The 22,168-nt window shown below is 39.2% G+C and overlaps 1 protein-coding gene and 1 long non-coding RNA gene across 2 annotated transcripts in view; one reads left to right on the forward strand and one right to left on the reverse strand.

The window, feature by feature from the left end:
- Nucleotides 1-22,168, reverse strand: part of LOC130915415 (uncharacterized) — a 71,716-nt gene that overhangs the window by 47,176 nt on the left and 2,372 nt on the right. The gene's annotated exons all lie outside the window — the stretch shown is intronic.
- Nucleotides 11,508-18,210, forward strand: sostdc1a (sclerostin domain containing 1a). Its single transcript, XM_057835414.1, has 2 exons — nucleotides 11,508-11,798; nucleotides 17,452-18,210. The coding sequence occupies exons 1-2, from the start codon at nucleotides 11,597-11,599 to the stop codon at nucleotides 17,904-17,906; spliced, it is 657 nt and encodes a 218-aa protein (XP_057691397.1). The 5' UTR covers nucleotides 11,508-11,596; the 3' UTR covers nucleotides 17,907-18,210.

Genomic DNA, 22,168 nt, shown 5'->3' on the forward strand with positions numbered 1-22,168 from the left:
GTTGTGAAGTAAAAAGTACCACTTCATATTTGTACTCTAACATACAGATACACAAAAATGTACTTAATTACAGTAACGAAGTACTTACTTTGTTACATTCCACCCCTGTTTATGAATGAGCAAATTAGTTTTAATATTAGGATTAAAAATACAGATACCTGAACTATCCTTTTTTAGTATCACAATTTATCTTCTGGTGCACCTAGACGCAGATAAATTCTGAGCTGGTTTCATTTTGCGGCAAACGAAAAAAAAAAACTGAAACGTTAAAGCCTTTGCTTTGTCTTATGTCATGGAGAAGTTTTACGATTGCCATTCTTTAGATGGAGACGCGGTCGTCTGTGCCACCGAGCAAACCCGATAATGAGGCTCTTTCTTGGGGAGAGGGCAGCGTGGGAGGCCCCTCTGCGCCCACAAACCCAACCACCACCCTACCCGTTAAAAAAGCGCTGCTAATTTGAGCCGTAGAAGTGAGTCAGGTTATTGCGTCTCACTTGACCTTGCCTTAGATGTCACACACGAGCATATGCACACATCTCCAGGTGCCTAAAGTCCAGTAGTTTGGCCTCCTTGCATGCGCCCACGCGGAAAGTTTACAAGCAGGCGGATTACTTTTCATTTGCTGCCGCAGCCCCCACCCACAAGTCACAGCTCACGCTCTACAAACCTGGTGCCAACCAGGAAAGGTTGACATTGCAACCGCGTGAACTTTTGTGCAATCTAATCAAATGCGCATTAGCGGTGATGTTTTTCATCTGGTCACCACACATAAAAGTACAAACCGATTCTTGCTGTCGCCTACTTACTGCCCATAGTTAGCTGGGATAGGCTCCAACACCCCCTCGATTCTTGTGAGGATAGATGTCTTGGAAGATGTAAAAACCTGTATAAGTGGAAGTCTTTTGCTATCTTGTTTTCGCTCTCTTTGTACATTTAGCATTATCAACACTATGGCCGCAACAACTTATCTATTAGAATAGATTAGTACCCTAATTTTCACACTATAAGGCACACCTGACTACAAGCCGCAGCCGACCAAATTTGGCACGAAAACGGCATTTGTTCATAGATAGGCCGCACTTTGGTCTATAAGCCGCAGCTGTCCTCACTGTATTATAAGATATTTACACCAAAAGATATTAACCGGTAAAACTTTATTCGACAGCGCCATCATATGACTGTCATAAAACCAAATGAACGACCATGAAGCTTTGAACCAATTGGCAGCAAAGCCAACAACTAGAGACGTCCCGATCGATCAGCATCCCAATCGATCGGGTCCGATCACATCATTTTCAAAGTATCGGAATCGGCAAAAAAATATCGGCCATGCCTTTTTTAAATATATATATATATATTTTAATTAAATCGTTTTCTAATTGTATTTAATGTTACAGACATAATACAGTGCCTTGCAAAAGTATTCGGCCCCCTTGAACCTTGCAACCTTTCGCCACATTTCAGGCTTCAAACATAGAGATATAAAATTTTAATTTTTTGTCAAGAATCAACAACAAGTGGGACACAATCGTGAAGTGGAACAAAATTTATTGGATAATTTAAACTTTTTTAACAAATAAAAAACTGAAAAGTGGGGCGTGCAATATTATTCGGCCCCCTTGCGTTAATACTTTGTAGCGCCACCTTTTGCTCCAGTTACAGCTGCAAGTCGCTTGGGGTACGTTTCTATCAGTTTTGCACATCGAGAGATTGACATTCTTGCCCATTCTTCCTTGCAAAACAGCTCGAGCTCAGTGAGGTTGGATGGAGAGTGTTTGTGAACAGCAGTCTTCAGCTCTTTCCACAGATTCTCGATTGGATTCAGGTCTGGACTTTGACTTGGCCATTCTAACACCTGGATACGTTTATTTTTGAACAATTCCATTGTAGATTTGGCTTTATGTTTTGGATCATTGTCCTGTTGGAAGATAAATCTCCGTCCCAGTCTCAGGTCTTGTGCAGATACCAACAGGTTTTCTTCCAGAATGTTCCTGTATTTGGCTGCATCCATCTTCCCGTCAATTTTAACCATCTTCCCTGTCCCTGCTGAAGAAAAGCAGGCCCAAACCATGATGCTGCCACCACCATGTTTGACAGTGGGGATGGTGTGTTCAGGGTGATGAGCTGTGTTGCTTTTACGCCAAACATATCGTTTTGCATTGTGGCCAAAAAGTTTCATCTGACCAGAGCACCTTCTTCCACATGTTTGGTGTGTCTCCCAGGTGGCTTGTGGCAAACTTTAAACGAGACTTTTTATGGATATCTTTGAGAAATGGCTTTCTTCTTGCCACTCTTCCATAAAGGCCAGATTTGTGCAGTGTACGACTGATTGTTGTCCTATGGACAGACTCTCCCACCTCAGCTGTAGATCTCTGCAGTTCATCCAGAGTGATCATGGGCCTCTTGGCTGCATCTCTGATCAGTTTTCTCCTTGTTTGAGAAGAAAGTTTGGAAGGACGGCCGGGTCTGGGTAGATTTGCAGTGGTCTGATGCTCCTTCCATTTCAATATGATGGTTTGCACAGTGCTCCTTGAGATGTTTAAAGCTTGGGAAATCTTTTTGTATCCAAATCCGGCTTTAAACTTCTCCACAACAGTATCTCGGACCTGCCTGGTGTGTTCCTTGGTTTTCATAATGCTCTCTGCACTTTAAACAGAACCCTGAGACTATCACTGAGCAGGTGCATTTATACGGAGACTTGATTACACACAGGTGGATTCTATTTATCATCATCGGTCATTTAGGACAACATTGGAACATTCAGAGATCCTCACTGAACTTCTGGAGTGAGTTTGCTGCACTGAAAGTAAAGGGGCCGAATAATATTGCACGCCCCACTTTTCAGTTTTTTTTTGTTAAAAAAGTTTAAATTATCCAATAAATGTTGTTCCACTTCACGATTGTGTCCCACTTGTTGTTGATTCTTGACAAAAAAATTAAATTTCATATCTTTATGTTTGAAGCCTGAAATGTGGCGAAAGGTTGCAAGATTCAAGAGGGCCGAATACTTTTGCAAGGCACTGTATGTTACACTCATCCAGAGTCTGAGTTTAGGCTTAAGGTAGGGTTATCCAATTTATCCCGATAACAACGGTAATTAATTTTTTAGAAAATGTATCACGTTAATAAATTTAACGCAATTAATGCATGCGCTGCACGACCCACTCACGCATTGGCGCTCAATCTGCAATGGCGCCGTTTTACCTATATAGAGAGATAAAAGGCAGCGTAAGATGAGTAGAGTGAATTTTGGCAGCCTTTGGAGCCTTTTTTTAATTGGCTAAAGCCTTACAATCCCTCTCCCTACGATTAGAAATATCATGAGAAGCAATGTGGGGAAGCAAGGTAGCAATTGATCTTTTTCTTAATACCTTATGTTATTTCCCAACGCAGAGAAGATATATCCATTGGTAGCACTACGCACAGTCATGGTTCCACTTCCCATCATGCATTTGGGCATGCCTACAGTATCATTTACTAAAAGCTCAACAAATACACTAGATGGCAATATTTAGTCACAATATACAAAGTCACAAGTCTTTCTATCCGTGGATCCCTCTCAAAGAAAGAATGTTAATAATATAAATGCCATCTTGAGGATTTATTGTCATAATAAACAAATACAGTACTTATGTACTGTATGTTGAATGTATATATTCGTCCCAGTTTTATTCATGTTTTTCTTAATGCATTGCTAAAATGTATATGATTGGGAAAAATTATCGGGAATGATTGGAATTGAATCGGGAGCAAAAAAAAAAAAAAAAAGCAATCGGATCGGGAAATATCGGGATCGGCAGATACTCAAACTAAAACGATCGGGATCGGATCGGGAGCAAAAAAACATGATCGGAACAACCCTAGTAACTATATGAAAAAGAAAATCTCGACACTTCGTAATACTGTACTTTTGATTCGGTAACCCAACCTGAGTGTAGCAGTGAACTCTCTCTCTCTCTTGCTCTAATCACTGGGGGCGAGCAGCCTTACATTACACACAAACAAGGACCCAAATGGGACTGCTCATAGCCGGCGGCAAAAATAAATGATGAAATTAACTGGCAACTAATTTACCGTAATTTTCGGACTATAAGACGCTACTGTTTTCCTTCATTTTGATACCTGTGGCTAATAGTCTAGTGCGGCTTATTGGTTGATTTTATTAGGTATCACTTTATTTGACAGCGGCGTCATAAGACTGTCTAAATTATGACATGACACTGTCATGGGCATTACTGAATGCTTATGTCATTAAGTGTCATTTGGCAAATTATGTCACTAACTCCATTTATGTCCATCTTGGATCTTTTACATCCAATCAAAAGTGAGATCATTTGCTGGATAACACTAAATGAAATCTGTTATAAGCATTCATGAATGCTCAGGACAGTGTCATGTCATAATTATGATTGTCTGTTACCAAATACCATAACTAGAAATTGATGAAACAACTGGAACTGTAACTGAAGAAATGTTTAGCACAGAACATGATTTTTGATTGTTATTTACATCTGTAGCTTTCTGCTCAAAGAAGCTTCATTTGGCCATCACTGCTCCCTTGGGGGAGACGGTCAACCTCTGCTGTCACCTGCTGTCAACACTGCTGTCATCCAACATGCCTCTTAGCATGCATTGCAGCACGACCGATGTAAATAACAATCAAAAATCATGTTCTGTGCTAAACATTTCTTCAGTTACTGTTCCAGTCGTTTCATCAAGTTCTAGTTATGGTATTTGGTAGCACTTTATTTGACAGTGGTGCCATAAGTCTGTCATTAGAGAATCAGAATTATGACATGACACTATCCTGAGCATTCATGAATGCTTATAACAGATGTTATTCAGTGTTATCCGGCAAATGATCTCACTTTTGATTGGATGTTAAAGATCCAAGATGGACATTAATTGAGATAGTGACATAATTTGCCGAACGACAGTTAATGACATAAGCATTCAGTAATGCCCATGATAGTGTCATGTCATAATTTAGACAGTCTTATGACGCCGTTGTCAAATAAAGTGTTACCTAATAAAATCAACTAATAAGCCGCACTGGACTATTAGCCACAGGTATCAAAATGAAGGAAAAAAGTTGCGTCTTATAGTCCGAAAATTGCGGTAAATTAGTTGCCAACGAATTTCATCATTGATTTTTGCCGGCGGCTATGAGCAGCCCCATTTGGGTCCTTGTTTGTGTGTAATTTAAGGCTGCTCGCCCCCAGTGATTACAGCAAGAGAGAGAGAGTTCACTGCTACACTCAGGTTGGGTTACCGAATCAAAAATACAGTATTACCAAGTGTCGAGAGTTACTCTGTGTTTTGTGTTGTTGGATCCAGTTTGCCTCAGTCAGAGTAGGGGTGTGCCATCTAAGGCACCCCACGATTCAATTCGATTATGATTCAGGGTGCTACGATTCGACTATTGAACGATTATCTTCACGGTATTAACGATGATCACGATTTTCGATGCATGCCCCCCCCCACCCTTTTTTTTTTTTTTTAATTACTTTGTGGCTAAGTCCTACTTTTAAGCAAGGTTTATTTGCCAGTATTCATCAATTAAAGCAGCCAAACAAATTTATGTCCGTTACGTTTAATTTCCAATCACCTATCGATCCAGCAGGAACAATGGCAACATGCCTATACAACACAAAGCTGAGCTTAAAGTGCATGTGACACGAAAAAGCATGTTTATTTCATAATAGACGCGGTATTTTATGCTCCTGAATGATATGGACCGCTTGGATGTGTGTGGAAGCGATCACTATATTTATTTAGTTTTTTTTAAGCCCGCGCCATGAAAACGAGTGACTTCCGCCTTCGGTCTTGCATTGAGGAGGAGGGCGCTATGACATGTACGGTTGAAGGCATCCTCTTAACTTTCCAGCCGTACTGTTGTGTATGAGGATTAAGGATTCAGCTGATTTTACGGATTAATAGGTTTATTTTTCTCATCACGCCAGCCAAACGGCTGCAGAAAAATCTTGCTGTATGAGGGAGAGGCGTGTGCGCCTTTTTGGAGTTTCAAAAGGTTCCCATTCACCGTGGATATTGGCCAAAACAAGCCGGACTACTGTTGGACCATTGGACTTACGAGGAAGTGAGTAAACATCTTGTTTTGTATTATGTCAAATACGAATACAGCGATTACAAAGTAAACACCACAAACTTTCTTAAATTAAAGGACTACTTACGTTTGATCAATGATAGGCATGTAAAAAGCTCTCCTCATGCACATTAGCTGCACGTTAGCTGCACAACAACTGCAGCCGCCCTCCTCCAGGGAACGAGCTGTAAATTGCTCTTCGCCGGGCGGTTTGCCGGTCCGCGAAGACAATCGACAACCCAGTCGTCATGTCAAATAATCCGGGCTAGTTATGAGTGATTTTCCGCTTCGAAGACTTTGAAACATCACTCAGTTCGGGTTACCATGTCGGCTAGCTGTCACGCCTCTTGATTTGTTTACATTCTCCGAAGCCGGGGAAGGGAAATGACATATGTCCGATTTAGGTGTCATAAAATATCGTTCAGGAGGTGCGACAGTAAAGGTGACGTCGACAGTTTTGACCATTATGGAGTAATTTTGCCATGTCGTCCTGAATAAGTGCATTTTTATGATTTTATCTTCCATTTAGCACAAGACTGTTATTTGTCATGACCATTCCATTTATTTAGCAATTGGGGAAAATACTTGGATAAAAAGAATATCCTGTAAAAATATTGAAGTAAAGAAACAATGACATTTTGCAGCTCTCTTCATCACGTTTTCCTCGTTGTGAATAGTTCCTCCTCGACGGGCTGACTGGTCCTTCTCACACCATTTATTTAGCTATTGTGGAAAAATATTTGGATAAAAAGAATATCCTGTAAAAATATTGGAGTAGAGAGACTGAAACAATGACATTTTGCGGCTCTCTTCGTCGCGTTTTCCTCGTTCTGAATAATTCCCCCTCAACGGGCTGAATAGTAAAACCGATGAGCCCAGTCTCCCGCTGATCCACCTGTTGGGGACGCTCGAGCCCTATAACGGTAGGCGTGGCTAACCGGCAGATTAAAAGACTAATTTCTCATCATCTGCGCTTTGCTAAATTGTTGTATATAGTCGAATCGTCTCAAAATATGATTCTAATTCACATAATAATGCTATTTAAGACTTTTTTTCCTCCTGTCGTATGCTTTTTAAGCTGCTGTTTTTTCACAAGGTGTAAAAACAATAGCTGGTTCAAAGGCAGTAAGTATTTCACCCAACAATACAATAAAATTTACACTATAATGGACTTTTTTTGCCAAACGGTAGTCAAGCAACATTTACGGCACGTTTGATCAATTAAATATGTCGCGGCTGATCACCGAAAGGTTTTTCTGCGTCATAAAATCGCCTAGGCATACCAACAACTCACTCCACTACACGGAGTGAAGACTGCATGTAAGAGAGGAAGGATTTGGTCAGAGAGCACGTCTATGGGAACGCTCATCTGGGGTCGGTCTCTACGGTGTCTTTATCTCGCTGACTTTTGGAAGGCACCCTTCCGCCATGATTGAGTGCTGCAAAACTACATTTGAAAATCAAATGTGGGCAAAATAACATAAACAAAACTTATTTTTGTCTTTTTAACCAATGAAACCAAACAAGGCTAGCTTAGGTCAGTAGCTGTAATTTGAAGATCTAATTTTGAAGCCACTGGGTAATAAAAAAGTGCTCCCGTCAAACACTTGCCAAAAAAATGACAGGAAAAACGATACTTTGGCAAAAAACTCAGATGCAAAGTCTGGTTAGTGTCAGTACAGAAAATTTTAAATTCTTAAATATGACAGAACATACAAACAAATGAGCAAAACCAATACATGGCCCACCAAACCAGAAGTCACCACACTATGCCTGAAATGCGGACTCAAACCCCCGCTCAGTGATGCCAACCACAGAAACACCAAGGTCCATACTGGATCCGGTGCAGACCGTATATGGCGACGTAAAACCCGACAACGCTGGCCGACGTACATTTTGCGGACCGCCGCAGAACCAGCAAATTGTAAAAAAAAAAAAAAAAAAAAAAAAAAAACAACTGCAGTTTCTGAAGAAATTACAATGGGGCTTTGTTGTGGTAGATACAGATCTATCAGGTCACTTCCTGTTGATTTGGGGACATTTCGCGGACCTGTTGCATGGCTGTCAATGGCATCGACTTACTTGGGCACCGGTTGAATGTCAATGGGCTGTAATAATAAGTTTTTGGTCAAAAATCACAACCACACAGGTTTTTCTGCCATTGAAAATGAATGGGAAATTTGGATGTACATGGCCGCCAATGACATGGACGTACATGACTGTTATTGGCATCGACTTACTTGGGTGCCAGTTTAATGTCAATGGGCTGTCATGGTAAATGGTCAAAAATCACAAGAACCTATGTTTACCTGCCGTTGAAAATTAATGGGAAATTTGGACATACATGGCCGCCAATGGCATGGACATGTATGGCTGTCAACTGCATCGATTTACTTGGGCGCCAGTTTAATGTCAATGGGCTGTCATGGTATAAGGTCAAAAATCAACAGGACCTTTGTTTACTTGCCGTTGAAAATGAATGGGAAATTTGGACGTACATGTCTGTCAAAGGCATCCAATTAGAAATGAATGGGACCGTTTTTGGCAAATCCTGTAAACAACATTTATGCCCCTTACAGTCCTGGAATTTTTTATGTGTAAATTATGCGATTTGGTCAAAAATTGGAGGACTACATACATTGTGAAAAGATTTTTTTTCCCAAAAACCCACATTTACGGGTGAACGGAAAATTTTTTGGGGGGGGGGGGGGGCATTTGAAAAATTCCCTGCGTCGCACGAAAATTAAGGTCATTTTGATATTTGAAAGGTGACGGTCGTTCAAACGGTTGGGGCTGTGCTTCGCGTCGAAGAAACGCCATTCAACATTGAAAAAAAAAAGGAAAAATAAAGAATTTTACTATCAGTCTTTGCCTTGCAAAGCCTCATCTATATGTATAAAAAAATGTATATATATATATTATATAACAATACATCAACTAGATAGCATTATAAACATTCTCTTAAAGGGATCCATGTATAGAAAGACTTGCAGTTCTTAAAAGATAAATGTTAGTACAAGTTATAGAAATTTTATAGTAAAACATCCCTAATGTTTTTGTTTTAATCAAATTTGCCAAATTTTCAATCAAAATATAATCTAGTAGCTCGCCATTGTTGAAGTCAATAATTACACAATGCTCATGGTGCTGAAACCCAGAAAATCAGTCTCACCCAAGCGCCAGCTGAGGGCGACAAAACACCAAAAACCACAAATAACAAGTGAACATGACACTGTGCTGTCATTTTAATCTGAGCGGGGCATGTGCGTTAAATGTGTCAAATATTTTAACATGATTCATTTAAAAAATTAATTACCGCCTGTTAACGCGATAATTTTGACAGCCCTAAATTATATATATATCATTAACAACACAAAAAAATCCCAAAAAATGAAAAGATATAAATTAACCCTTTCATACACAAATTATGACTCACTTTTTTAATGTAAAGCTACTGCTCTTTGCTTGCCATTGCCATTTTTGCACATAGTCAAAATCCATTTTGGCACACAGTCAAAATGGATTGGACGTCTAGTGCTATCAATGGCATGGAAAGATGAGCATTTACGGCCAATTCTCCCGATTGAAATGAATTAGACGTCCATCGCCATCTATGCGTGCAATGTCTTCAATATTATGAAAATAAACTACTGAAGACCATTACTTGTGGCCAAGGGCGTAGGTTTGGTCTTAATATTGGTAGGGACGATATAACAGCGTAACCTGGATGTACACTTTATGCTGGGGACGGGACATTAGTAAGACCAAATATATTTGGCAAATGGGGGTCAGGGCTACACTTCTCACCAATATGAACCTAATTAATTGATAGGCTAAATGATTAATGCAAAATAAATCTATAAAATCGTTCACACTGCAAATTTATAACATCTTAATCTGATATTTATTTTTTTAAATCTAGTCAAATAATTTTCTCCATCTTTTTTTGAGTGTTAAAGGCTAGTTAACAGATTACTGCGTCAGATTCTTCAGTAAATATTACTATTTGTTCGTATTGAGCCCATACATCTAAAAGAAAAAAAAAATCTTTCAAATGTTTTGAACAATATTCTTGAATTAAGAACATTTCTGACAAGCAATTTTTTCTTTTAAGATTTTTAAGATTAAATATACAAACTTTTTGCTTCAAATAAGTCTGTTAAGCTTATTTTCAGCTAGTTGTTTTTCTTATTTCAGGAAATCTCAGCGAGTAAAATCGACTTGAAGCACTGTAGCAGTAGCAAAATTAGTGGAGTGTTCCCCAACTGCACAACATTGACGTTTTTTTGCATTACGTACAGTGGCTGCTGCTGGCGGGAAAAAACTTCTAATATCCCTCGTCTTTGAAGGGGGCGGGGGAGGCGGCATGTTGTATTTCTGTCGGGCTGTGAATGGGTGTGTCTGTGTGTGTGTGGGGGGGGGGGGTCAAGTCATCACCCAATCAAACGTGCGTTTCAGGGGAAAAATGGACTGGCACATTCAGCAAGTGAAAAGGAGCCAGTGTAAGTCTGAACATAATGAGAATACTGTAATTCACTTAATAATGGTAGGATCAATTCTATCCTTACAACATATAGGAAAACAATCTAAATGACCAATATAACTGAAGTCATTATATCATGCAAATAAGGTTGCTTAAAAGTTGGTGGGGATAATTTAAGCATCCTGAAAAGTTGGTAAAGTCCCTACCGTCCCTATGCAAAGGATACCAAAAGGATATTTCTTATTTTTATTCATTTTAAGTTAGCTTTAATATTATCATTGTATAAATTAACATGTTTATCTATAATAAAAGTTCAGTAAAAAAAAAAAAAAACACAATGAGGATTATTATATATTTTTCAATAATATAAGAATGATTTCTAACATTTTAGTATTTTTTAATTACCAAAAATAGTCACTAAACCATTATAGGGATATAGGTCTTATGTGTCAACTTTTGAATGGCTGTCCACTGCAGATGACCACAGTACTTGAAAGGGTTTAATTCAATTAAAATGGCAATTAAAAACAATATATATTGGTAAATACTTTTAACATTGAAACAGTAAATTGCCTCACAACACTGTTTCTCAACAGTCAGTGGAACATGGAGACAAATTGAGAAGTGCAATATGGCCACCTACTGGAAGCGGCTCCAAATGTAAAGAACTGCGTGAATAAAAGTGACCACCAGATGTCACCGTCAACTAAAAAAATACACCGTTGCCCTTATTTGGGCTAGAGGATGGATTGAGATTTGGTTGGATGGATGCGGAAATTAGCGGATGGGTAAATGGCTAAAATGATAGCTGGTTAGATGGACAGACTCCATTTTGACTGCATATAGTGGAATCATTGACCTAATACTATTATGATGCTTGAACCTTAAAATAAGTGGGTGTATGTGTCCCTGCTCTTCCACCCAAACAAAAGCACCTTAAGACCCTCCTCCATATAAAAGCAGCTGCAACATCCTTCTCTTCATCACTAAGTCCCTCCGCCTCCACAATGCATAAAGATTCCTTCTCCCAAATGCTGCTTTTCCTTATCATCCTTCTGAGGAGCAGTCAGGCCCTAAACAATGACGCCACCGAGCACACAGGTGGCCTCCTGGCCCACGCGGGCCCGCCCCGGGAGGACATCAAGCCTGGAAACGTGTCCCTGAACCGGGCTAGAGCTGGAGGGAGAGCAATGGGGAGGGACGTAAACGGTAAGACTGGACAACGGGGGGGCTTTGACTGGACTCCAAACCTACATGTTAGTTCCATGCAGTACATACAGAAAAAGTAATTTGAAGTTACTTGATTCTAAACTAGTAAAAAGTACCTAAATTGAATATTTAAAAGCATGCAGTTACTATGGTAAAAGTAATTCATATTCCTATAATTGAATTACTACAAATAATAGAGGCTAAAAACATGATAGATGGGCTAGTAAAAAAAAAAAAAACAAGTTTAAATGTTCATGTAAAATAATATTTTTTCATTATGACCGTAATCAGATAAAGAAAAATGAAAACTATCGATAATTTATGATTTTACGACTCCTTTACGAACAAATTAGGGCTGTCAAAATTATCGCGTTAACAGGCGGTAATTAATTTTTTTAATTAATCACGTTAAAATATTTGACGCAATTAATGCACATGCCCCGCTCAAACAGATTAAAATGACAGAACAGTGTCATGTCCACTTGTTACTTGTGTTTTTTGTCTCCCTATGCTGGCGCTTTGGTGCAACTGATTTTATGGGTTTAAGCACCATAATGTAATGCAATTATTGACAACAACAATCGCGAGCTACTAGTTTATTTTTTGATTGAGAATTTTACAAATTTTATCAAAACGCAAACATTAAGACGTCTTTTAATATAAAATTTCTATATCTTGTACTAACATTTATCTTTTAAGAACTACAAGTCTTTCTATCAATGGATCGCTTTAACAGAATGTTAATGTTAATGTCATCTTGTTGGTTTATTGTTATAAAAATGAAATACTTATGTACAGTATGTTGAATGTATATGTCCGTCTTGTGTCTTATCTTTCCATTCCAACAATAATTTACAGAAAAATATGGCATATTTTAGAGATGGTTTGAATTGCAATGAATTACAATTAATTTTTAAGCTGTGATTAACTCGATTAAAAATTTCAATTGTTTGACAGCCCTAGAACAAATCAATCATGGCTATTTAATTAAAAAAATAATTTAAAAAAAATGTTTACGACAAATTTCATATTTAACAATTATAACCAAATAATCAATGTATAAGTCAGAATGTAGATTTTTATTTTGCATTTCAATTATCAATATAATCAAACAAAGAAAAATGTTAACTATGTATGGCAAATTGTTGATTTTACTAAATTATTATTTTATTATGAACAAAATAGACTGATAAAAAGTGTTTAGGGTAAATAAAATAGAAATACATAAAATGTGTAGTCTTAAAAAAATGTATTTTTATTAAAAATTTGTTAAAATCAAATTTAATAATTAACTGATTTTATTGGAATAAAAAACATATACAGTATATGTATACAATATGTATTTCATATACTTAATGTATAATCCCACTAGCAGCAAACCATTAGCAGCTACTGCCGCCCGCTGAAATAGATTACACGTCTATTGCTGTCAATGGCAGCGATTAAGTTAATGTATCAGAGCACAGGTATCCTCATTTCTACATGGAATCAAATAAAGGTAAGAAATGAAAAAAAAAGTCACTTGACGTCAGTGGCTCAGGCATGACAGCTCACCACCGTGAGGTCATTCTGTCCATTCATCAAACACTGTCACGCATAGTCCGCCATTGTCAGCAAGGCGTGTGATGTTTTGAATGGATTACGGTTTAAGTTACGGAGGAGACGATCCACAGCCTTCAGCCAAATTTAGGAAACGGTGGGGTGTGGGGGGGGCGATTGTTTGTCTAAATACCACATCTAGCTCTCGGAACGTTTGAACCAAGCAGTTTGGATGATACAGTGGTATGAAAAAGTATCTGAACCTTTTGGAGTTTATCACATTTCTGCATAAAATGACCTTCAAATGTGATCTGATCTTTGTCAAAATCACACAGATGAAAATACATTGTCTGCTTTAACTAAAACCACCCAAATATTTGTCGGCATATTTTTTATATTATATATTTTTCATATGTTAATGGGGATATTATGCAAACAATGACAGAAGGGGGGACAATAAGTAAGTGAAACCTCTGCCTAAGGAGACTTAAAGAGCAATTGAAACCAATTTTTACCAAACAATTTAAGTCAGGTGTGTGCCCATTCACCGATGAGTGGTTTAATGCTGCCCTGCCCACTATAAAACACATACCTGGTCAAAATTGTCCTGATGAGAAGCATTGTCTGATGTGCATCATGGCTCGCTCAAAAGAGCTGTCTGAAGACCTGCGATCAAGGATTGTTGATTTGTTAAAGCTGGGAAAGGATACAAAACAATCTCTAAAAGTCTGGATGTTCATCAATCGACAGTCAGAGAAGTTGTCTACAAATGTTGAGAGTTTGGCACTGTTGCTTCTCTCCCAACGAGTGGCTGTCCACCCAAGATGACGCTAAGAGTTGAGTGCAGAATACTCAGAGAGGTAAAAAAGAACCCTAGAGTGTCAGTTAAAGACTTAATAATATCACTTGCACAGTCCAATATCTCTGTGCACACATCAACTATTAAACTATTAAAATATGAACACCTACAATTGTTTGGGTGGTTTTAGTTAAAGCAGATACTGTTTTTCATCTGTGTGATTTAGACAAAGATCAGATCACATTTGATGGTAATTTTATGCAGAATTGTGAGAAATTCCAAAAGGTTCAGATACTTTTTCAAACCACTGTTTAAAAGAGGTGTCATTCAACTAGTTGTCAGTCTACATATCCTCACAAATGTTTTGAAAATATTTTTTTAAAAGGTTGAAAAGTTTGGGTGATACAGTGGTATGAAAAAGTATCTGAACCTTTTGGAATTTCTCACATTTCTGCATAAAATGACCTTCAAATGGGATCTGATCTTTGTCAAAATCACACAGATGAAAATACATTGTCTGCTTTAACTAAAACCACCCTAATATTTATAGGCATATTTTTTATATTTTTTATGTATTTTTTTATATTTTATATTTTTCATATTTTAATGAGGATATCATGCAAACAATGACAGAAGGGAAAAATAAGTACGTGAACCCTCTAGCTAAGGAGACTTAAAGAGCAATTGAAACCAATTTTTACCAAACATTTTAATTCAGGTGTGTGGCCAAACTGATGAGTGGTTTAAAGCTGCCCGCCCACTATAAAACACACACCTGGAAAGAAATGTCTTGAAGAGAAGCATTGTCTGATGTGCATCATGGCTCGGTCAAAAGAGCTGTCTGAAGACCTGCGGATTGTTGATTTGTATAAAACTGGGAAAGGATACAAAACCATCTCTTAAAGTTTGGATGTTCATTAATCGACAGTCAGAGAAGTTGTCTACAAATGGAGAGAGTTTGGCACTGTTGCTTCTCTCCCAAGGAGTAGCCGTTTACCAAAGATGATGCCGAGAGTTCAGCACAGAATACTCAGAGAGGTTAAAAAGAACCTGTTAAAGACTTACGGGCAGAGTCCAATATCTTTGTGCACACATCAACTATATGTAAAACTATGGCCGAGAATGGTGTTTATTGGAGGACTCCAGAGAGGAAGCCACTGCTGTCAAAAAAAAAAAAAAAAAAACATTGTTGCTCGTTTAATGTTCGCAAAAAGGCACTTGGACATTCCACAGACGTTTTGACAAAATATTTTGTGGACTGATGAAACCAAAGTTGAATTGTTTGGAAGTCACACACAAAGTGATGTGTGGAAGAAAAATGGAAGAGCTCACCAACATCAACACATCATCCCCACCGTAAAGCATGGTGGAGGGAGCATCATGATTTGGGGCTGTTTTGCTACCTCGGGGCCTGGACGACTTGCAATCATTAATGGAAGAATGAATTCAAACGTTTATCAGGATGTTTTGCAGGAAAACCTGAAGCAGTCTGTCAGACAGTTGCAAAAAAGAGGATGGATGCTGCAACAAGACAATGATCCAAAACACAGAATTAAAATCAGCATCAGAATGGTTTCAGAAAAAGTAAATGCACGTTTCATAAGTGGCCAAGTCAAAGTCCAGACTTGAACCCTATTAAGATGCTGTGGCATGACCTAAAGACAGCGATTCATGCCAGACATTCCAGGAATCTGACTGAACTACAGCAGTTTTGTAGAGAAGAATGGGCCAAGATTAGTCCTGATCGATGTGCCAGACTGATCTGCAGTTACAGGAAGTGTCTGGTTGAAGTTATTGGTACCAAAAGGGGGGATACAAAATATTAAATGTGGTAGTTCACTTACTTATTTTCCCCCCTTCTGTCATTGTTTGTATTCTATCCTCATTCAAATATGAAAACTAGGGTTGTTCCGATCATGTTTTTTTGCTCCCGATCCGATCCCGATCGTTTTAGTTTGAATATCTGCCGATCCCGATATTTCCCGATCCAACTGCTTTTTTTTGCTCCCGATTCAATTCCAATCATTCCCGATAATTTTTCCCAATCATATACATTTTGGCAATGCATTAAGAAAAAAATGAATAAAACTCTGACGAATATATACATTCAACATACAGTACATAAGTACTGTATTTGTTTATTATGACAATAAATCCTCAAGATGGCATTTACATTATTAACATTCTTTCTGTGAGAGGGATCCACGGATAGAAAGACTTGTGACTTTGTATATTGTGACTAAATATTGCCATCTAGTGTATTTGTTGAGCTTTCAGTAAATGATACTGTAGGCATGCCCCAATGCATGATGGGAAGTGGAACCATGACTGTGCGTAGTGCTATCAACTGCGTTGGGAAATAACTTAAGGTGTTAAGAAAAAGATCATTTGCTACCCTACTTCCCCACATTGCTTACCATGATATTTCTAATCGTAGGGAGAGAGATTGTAAGGCTTTTAGCCAATTAAAAAAAGGCTCCAAAGGCTGCCAAAATTCACTCTACTCATTTTACACTGCCTTTTATCTGTCTATATAGGTAAAACGGCGCCATTACAGATTGAGGGCGACAATGCGTGGGTGGGTCGTGCAGCGCATGCATTAATTGCGTTAAATATTTTAACGTGATACATTTTTTAAAAAATTAATTACCGCCGTTATCGGGATAAATTTGATAACCCTACCTTAAGCCTAATCTAAAGCCTCTGGATGAGTGTAACATATTATGTTTGTAACATTAAATACAATTAGAAAACGATTAAATTAAAAAAAAAATATATATATATATATTAAAAAAGGCATGGCCGATATTTTTTTGCCGATTCCGATACTTTGAAAATGACGTGATCGGACCCGACATCTCTAATGAAAATCAATAAATGTTTGACTGGTTTTAGTTAAAGCAGACAGTTTTTTCATCTGTGTGATTTTGACAAAGATCAGGTCATATTTGATGGTGATTTTATGTAGAAATGCAAGAAATTCCAAAAGGTTCAGATACTTTTTCATACCACTGTATATGAAACTGAATAAATATAGTGTGTTCACGGCCATTCTGAAGCAAAAAATTTCCTTATCAAGCAGAAAAATTGAAATCCACCTGGTGTGTACTTCTTAGCTTGTAGTCCACTTCAAATTCGCACTGTCAGTCTGAATTTGGGCTGTCAGTGCTTGGTTGTATCAAAATCCAAGGCTAGTGTCAAATCCAAAAACATGCAATGTCACCATCTAAGTCAAGAATATGTCACATGGCGTATTTGTATGGGTATTTGTATTTTGTCTTTATATTGACCTGAGTTGCGGCAATGTTCTCTCAGAGCGAAGCCAGATGGGCTGCAGAGAGCTGAGGTCCACCAAGTACATCTCAGATGGACACTGCACCAGCGTCCACCCTATTAAGGAGTTGGTGTGCGCCGGCGAGTGTCTCCCGGCTCAGATGCTTCAAAATTGGATCGGCGACACCCACCGGTCTAGAAAGTTCTGGACTCGCCGCAGCACCGGTGCCAACGGTAGCCCGGACTGGCGCTGCGTCAACGACAAAACCCGCGCTCAGCGCATCAGGCTGCAGTGCCAGGACGGCAGTGCCAGAACGTACAAAATCACAGTGGTCACTTCATGTAAGTGCAAGAGGTTCTCCAGGCAGCACAACGAGTCGGGACACAAGTTTGGGGTTGTGGTACCGCCGCAGACGCAGATCCTACACAAGTCGAAGAGCAGGAAGTCGCTGGGAAAGAAACACATGAGCCAGAACTGGCACCAGACTGCACCGTGAAGCTTGGAGGCCTTGCCAAAGTGTTTGTACGTTTGTACTTTGGGGTGGCGGACCACGAGACATGACCGCTGGCTGACCTTAACTGAAACAATGAAAGGAACTTGTCGAGTCTGGTTTCACCACCAGATAGTACACAAAATGTTTCGTGTTTGTCTTGATTACAAATGTAAAAATCAAAATGAATGCAGTGCAACCTGTGGGTAGTCATGATAAACTAAGTAGCTATCGTGAATACCAGTACAAAGAAGAAGGTAAGGCTGTTTACGAAGTGTTGTCTCGTAATTACAGTGGGGCAAATAAGTATTTAGTCAACCACTAATTGTGCAGGTTCTCCCACTTGAAAATATTAGAGAGGCCTGTAATTGTCAACATGGGTCAACCTCAACCATGAGAGACAGAATGTGGGGAACAAAAAAACAGAAAACAGAAAAAATTATTTGCAAATCATGGTGGAAAATAATAATTTGGTCAATACCAAAAGTTCATCTCAATACTTATGTACCCTTTGTTGGCAATAACGGAGGCCAAACATTTTCTGTAACTCTTCACAAGCTTTTCACACACTGTTTCTGGTATTTTGGCCCATTCCTCCATGCAGATCTCCTCTAGAGCAGTGATGTTTTGGGGCTGTCGTTGGGCAACACGGACTTTCAACTCCCTCCTCACCCCGTGGCGTCAAAATGATAACAAGAACGGTGAGCAAAAATCCCAGAACCACACGGGGGGACCTAGTGAATGACCTACAGAGAGCTGGGACCACAGTAACAAAGGCTACTATCAGTAACACCATGCGCCACCAGGGACTCAAATCCTGCACTGCCAGACGTGTCCCCCTGCTGAAGAAAGTACACGTCCAGGCCCGTCTGCGGTTCGCTAGAGAACATTTGGATGATCCAGAAGAGGACTGGGAGAATGTGTTATGGTCAGATGAAACCAACATAGAACTTTTTGGTAGAAACACAGGTTCTCGTGTTTGGAAGAGAAAGAATACTGAATTGCATCCGAAGAACACCATACCCACTGTGAAGCATGGGGGTGGAAACATCATGCTTCGGGGCTTTTTTTCTGCAAACGGACCAGGACAACTGATCTGTGTAAAGGAAAGAATGAATGGGGCCATGTATCGAGAGAGTTTGAGTGAAAATCTCCTTCCATCAGCAAGGGCATTGAAGATGAGACATGGCTGGGTCTTTCAGCATGACAATGATCCCAAACATACAGCCAGGGCAACAAAGGAGTGGCTTTGTAAGAAGCATTTCAAGGTCCTGGAGTGGCCTAGCCAGTCTCCAGATCTCAACCCCATAGAAAATCTGTGGAGGGAGTTGAAAGTCTGTGTTGCCCAACGACAGCCCCAAAACATCACTGCTCTAGAGGAGATCTGCATGGAGGAATGGGCCAAAATACCAGCAACAGTGTGTAAAAAGCTTGTGACGAGTTACAGAAAACGTTTGGCCTCCGTTATTGCCAACAAAGGGTAAATAACAAAGTATTGAGATGAACTTTTGTATTGACCAAATACTTATTTTCCACCATGATTTGCAAATAAATTCTTTAAAAATCAAACAATGTGATTTTCTGTTTTTTTTTTTTCACATTCTGTCTCTCATGGTTGAGGTTTACCCAAGTTGACAATTACAGACCTCTCTAATATTTTCAAGTGGGAGAACTTGCACAATTAGTGGTTGACTAAATACTCTTTTGCCCCACTGTACATTATTCTGTCCGTCTGGGATTCTGTGTAAGTCCCTGTTGAGTTTACATAAATACAGTGGTAACTCTACTTACGAAATTAGCTGGTTCTGGAAGTAGTTTCTTAAAGGAAAACCTCTGCCTTAAAAGACTTGAAGGTTCTAATAAGCCAGAATTGTTCTATTTTACTAAAATATGTTATTAGAAACACATAAAATATTGCCATTGATTTAAGAGGCACCATGTTTTATGCGCGCAAAGGACGCTCAGGGTGATGACGTAAATTGTCACTGTCACTCGATGAATACTACCAGGTTACTGCAATTCCTTCTATGGGGCGAGACGTCCAACACATGCGCTAAGCAGTTAAAAGCGGCGAGTACTTACTGGTTGGTATTACCTTTTCATTGCCTTTAATTACTTTTTGCATGTGTTTCCCTTTCATACTTTTAACTAGAACTACGAAGGGTGGATCATTTGATACAAATCCCTTTTGTATCCAGAGAAGGGTCATCTGACCCTAATCAGCATATCTTTTGTGAGCATTGAGGTCCTTATTAGTCATTCCCTTTCACACTCGCAAAACCACACGGTTGGATTGCTCCAATTAGCATCTTGAGTGTTTGCAGGGCAGGGGTGCCTTGGCCTTGTGGGACAGTGGACCGTTCAAGCAGGCAATCGGGCAGACAACCTTTTTAGATCTTCCAAAAGCTGCAGTTTGCCTACGTAGAAGGGATGGTGTGATAAAAAAAAAACAAATTTATTTTTAATTTGGTTAGATATGACACTTCACCCTTTTCGTGGGGCTAGGTGTGGGAGGTTGTTGTCGAAGCAATTTTTCCTTTTGCACCTTCTTTGCGCCCACATGAGAGTGAGCCAATTCCTTTGCAAAACCCACCAAGAAGTCCACCCGTCTTTCTTGCCTTCCGGTGCATACCTGATACAGGTGGGCGCTGGAATGAATGTGTGTGTGTGTATAGAGAAAAAACATTTATTACGAGACAGTATATATATATATATATTTTTAAATACTACTTTCAAAAAAAGTTAAAAAACATGTCTTATATGTATCTCTTTCCAATGATAAATCTGAATAAATACATTGTTCACACAAAAAAAAAATACTTTTTTGTGTGTTGGAGTGCGCTACTTCGTGGTTTTTCACTTATCGCGGCGGGTTCTGGTCCCCATTGATCGCAAAAAACGAGGGATCACTATACAACACGTATGCATTCAGTGCTGCCATTTTAATCATATTGTAGAACACGGTGACTGGCCATCTTCGTGTTCCTCCGTGTTTGACAGAGCAAAGGGAGCCCTGGATTTGCAAATATTCAAGGTGCTAATTGCAGCTATCCAGAGTGAAACCCCCCCCCCCCCCCCCATACCTAGGCAGCGACTCCACAGCAGGGCCGGCCCAGGCCATTTGGGGGCCCTAAGCAAAATTATGCAAAGGGGCCCATATTTTTGGCCCACCATTTCGTCACAGTGTACTGTGAAACCCAGACATGCAATCCAACCCATACGTCCATATTTTGTATATTAATCAGCTTTTGTTTCACTGCATACTTCAAATTTCTTACCCCAAATGATTGTCAGTACTTACAGTAGATAGCGCCAAACCTTTTTCTAAAAGAGGAAAGAAAGAAGTTAAGGAAGAACTTTTATTTTTTTAAGCATGTAATCAGGTATCAAAACTCACAAAAGTCAAATAAAGCAAACTGTAGTAAACAAAATAGAATATAAATTAAACAATTATCAGATTAGGGGCCCCCTAGTGGCCCTAAGCAGCTGCATAGTCTGCGTATAGGCTGGGCCGGCCCTGCTCCACAGGAGTGTGTACGGGGGTTGTATGCTTGATTGCATGTGTGAGTGGTCTATCGTTTGACAAAGCCAAGTAGTCAGTTTAGTATCGGGGTCATTTGACGCCTTTCTGCTCTTTTTTTTATCGCCAAAAAAAAATCCAGGCCTTCCAGGTTAAGCATTGTGTTTTCTTGCAGTAGCTATGAAGCAGATTGTTGATCTCTTGACCACATTAGTCACGTAGCATATTTAAACCACCCTATTTGATATTACTACTTTTAAGTATTATCTTAAGGGATCTTTCGTATGATCTGTCTGTATGAATCAAACAAAACAAGCTGAAACCACACTGTTGTACTTTGGGAGTTAAATTCGCCTCTTACGGGACGTTTCGTCAGTGTAGCACATTTTGGCAGAACACCGTCCCCCCCCTCGTCTCGTCCCGTCTTTCCTGTTCATTTTGCTTTTGCTACCCGTTTTGTGAAATATCGACAGTGCTGCCATGCTCATTAATGTTCCTCTCGGGTTCAAATTGAAAGGGTTGAACAGATAACATGTTTATGTCACTAGAGTCATACTCTTGTAGGGTTAGGGTAGCGTAACCATGTGACGTCACCGCCATGTGACGTCAACAACAATAGCGACCTAGTACTAGTTAAACTAATTTTATAAATTGTATAAAAACGAAAACATCAAGAGGGGTTTCAATATCAAATTATTTTAACTCATAATAACTTTTTTCTTTCAAGAACTACAAGTCTTTCTATCCG

This window comes from Corythoichthys intestinalis, chromosome 4 (genome assembly GCF_030265065.1).
Source record: "Corythoichthys intestinalis isolate RoL2023-P3 chromosome 4, ASM3026506v1, whole genome shotgun sequence".
NCBI classification, from domain to species: domain Eukaryota; kingdom Metazoa; phylum Chordata; class Actinopteri; order Syngnathiformes; family Syngnathidae; genus Corythoichthys; species Corythoichthys intestinalis.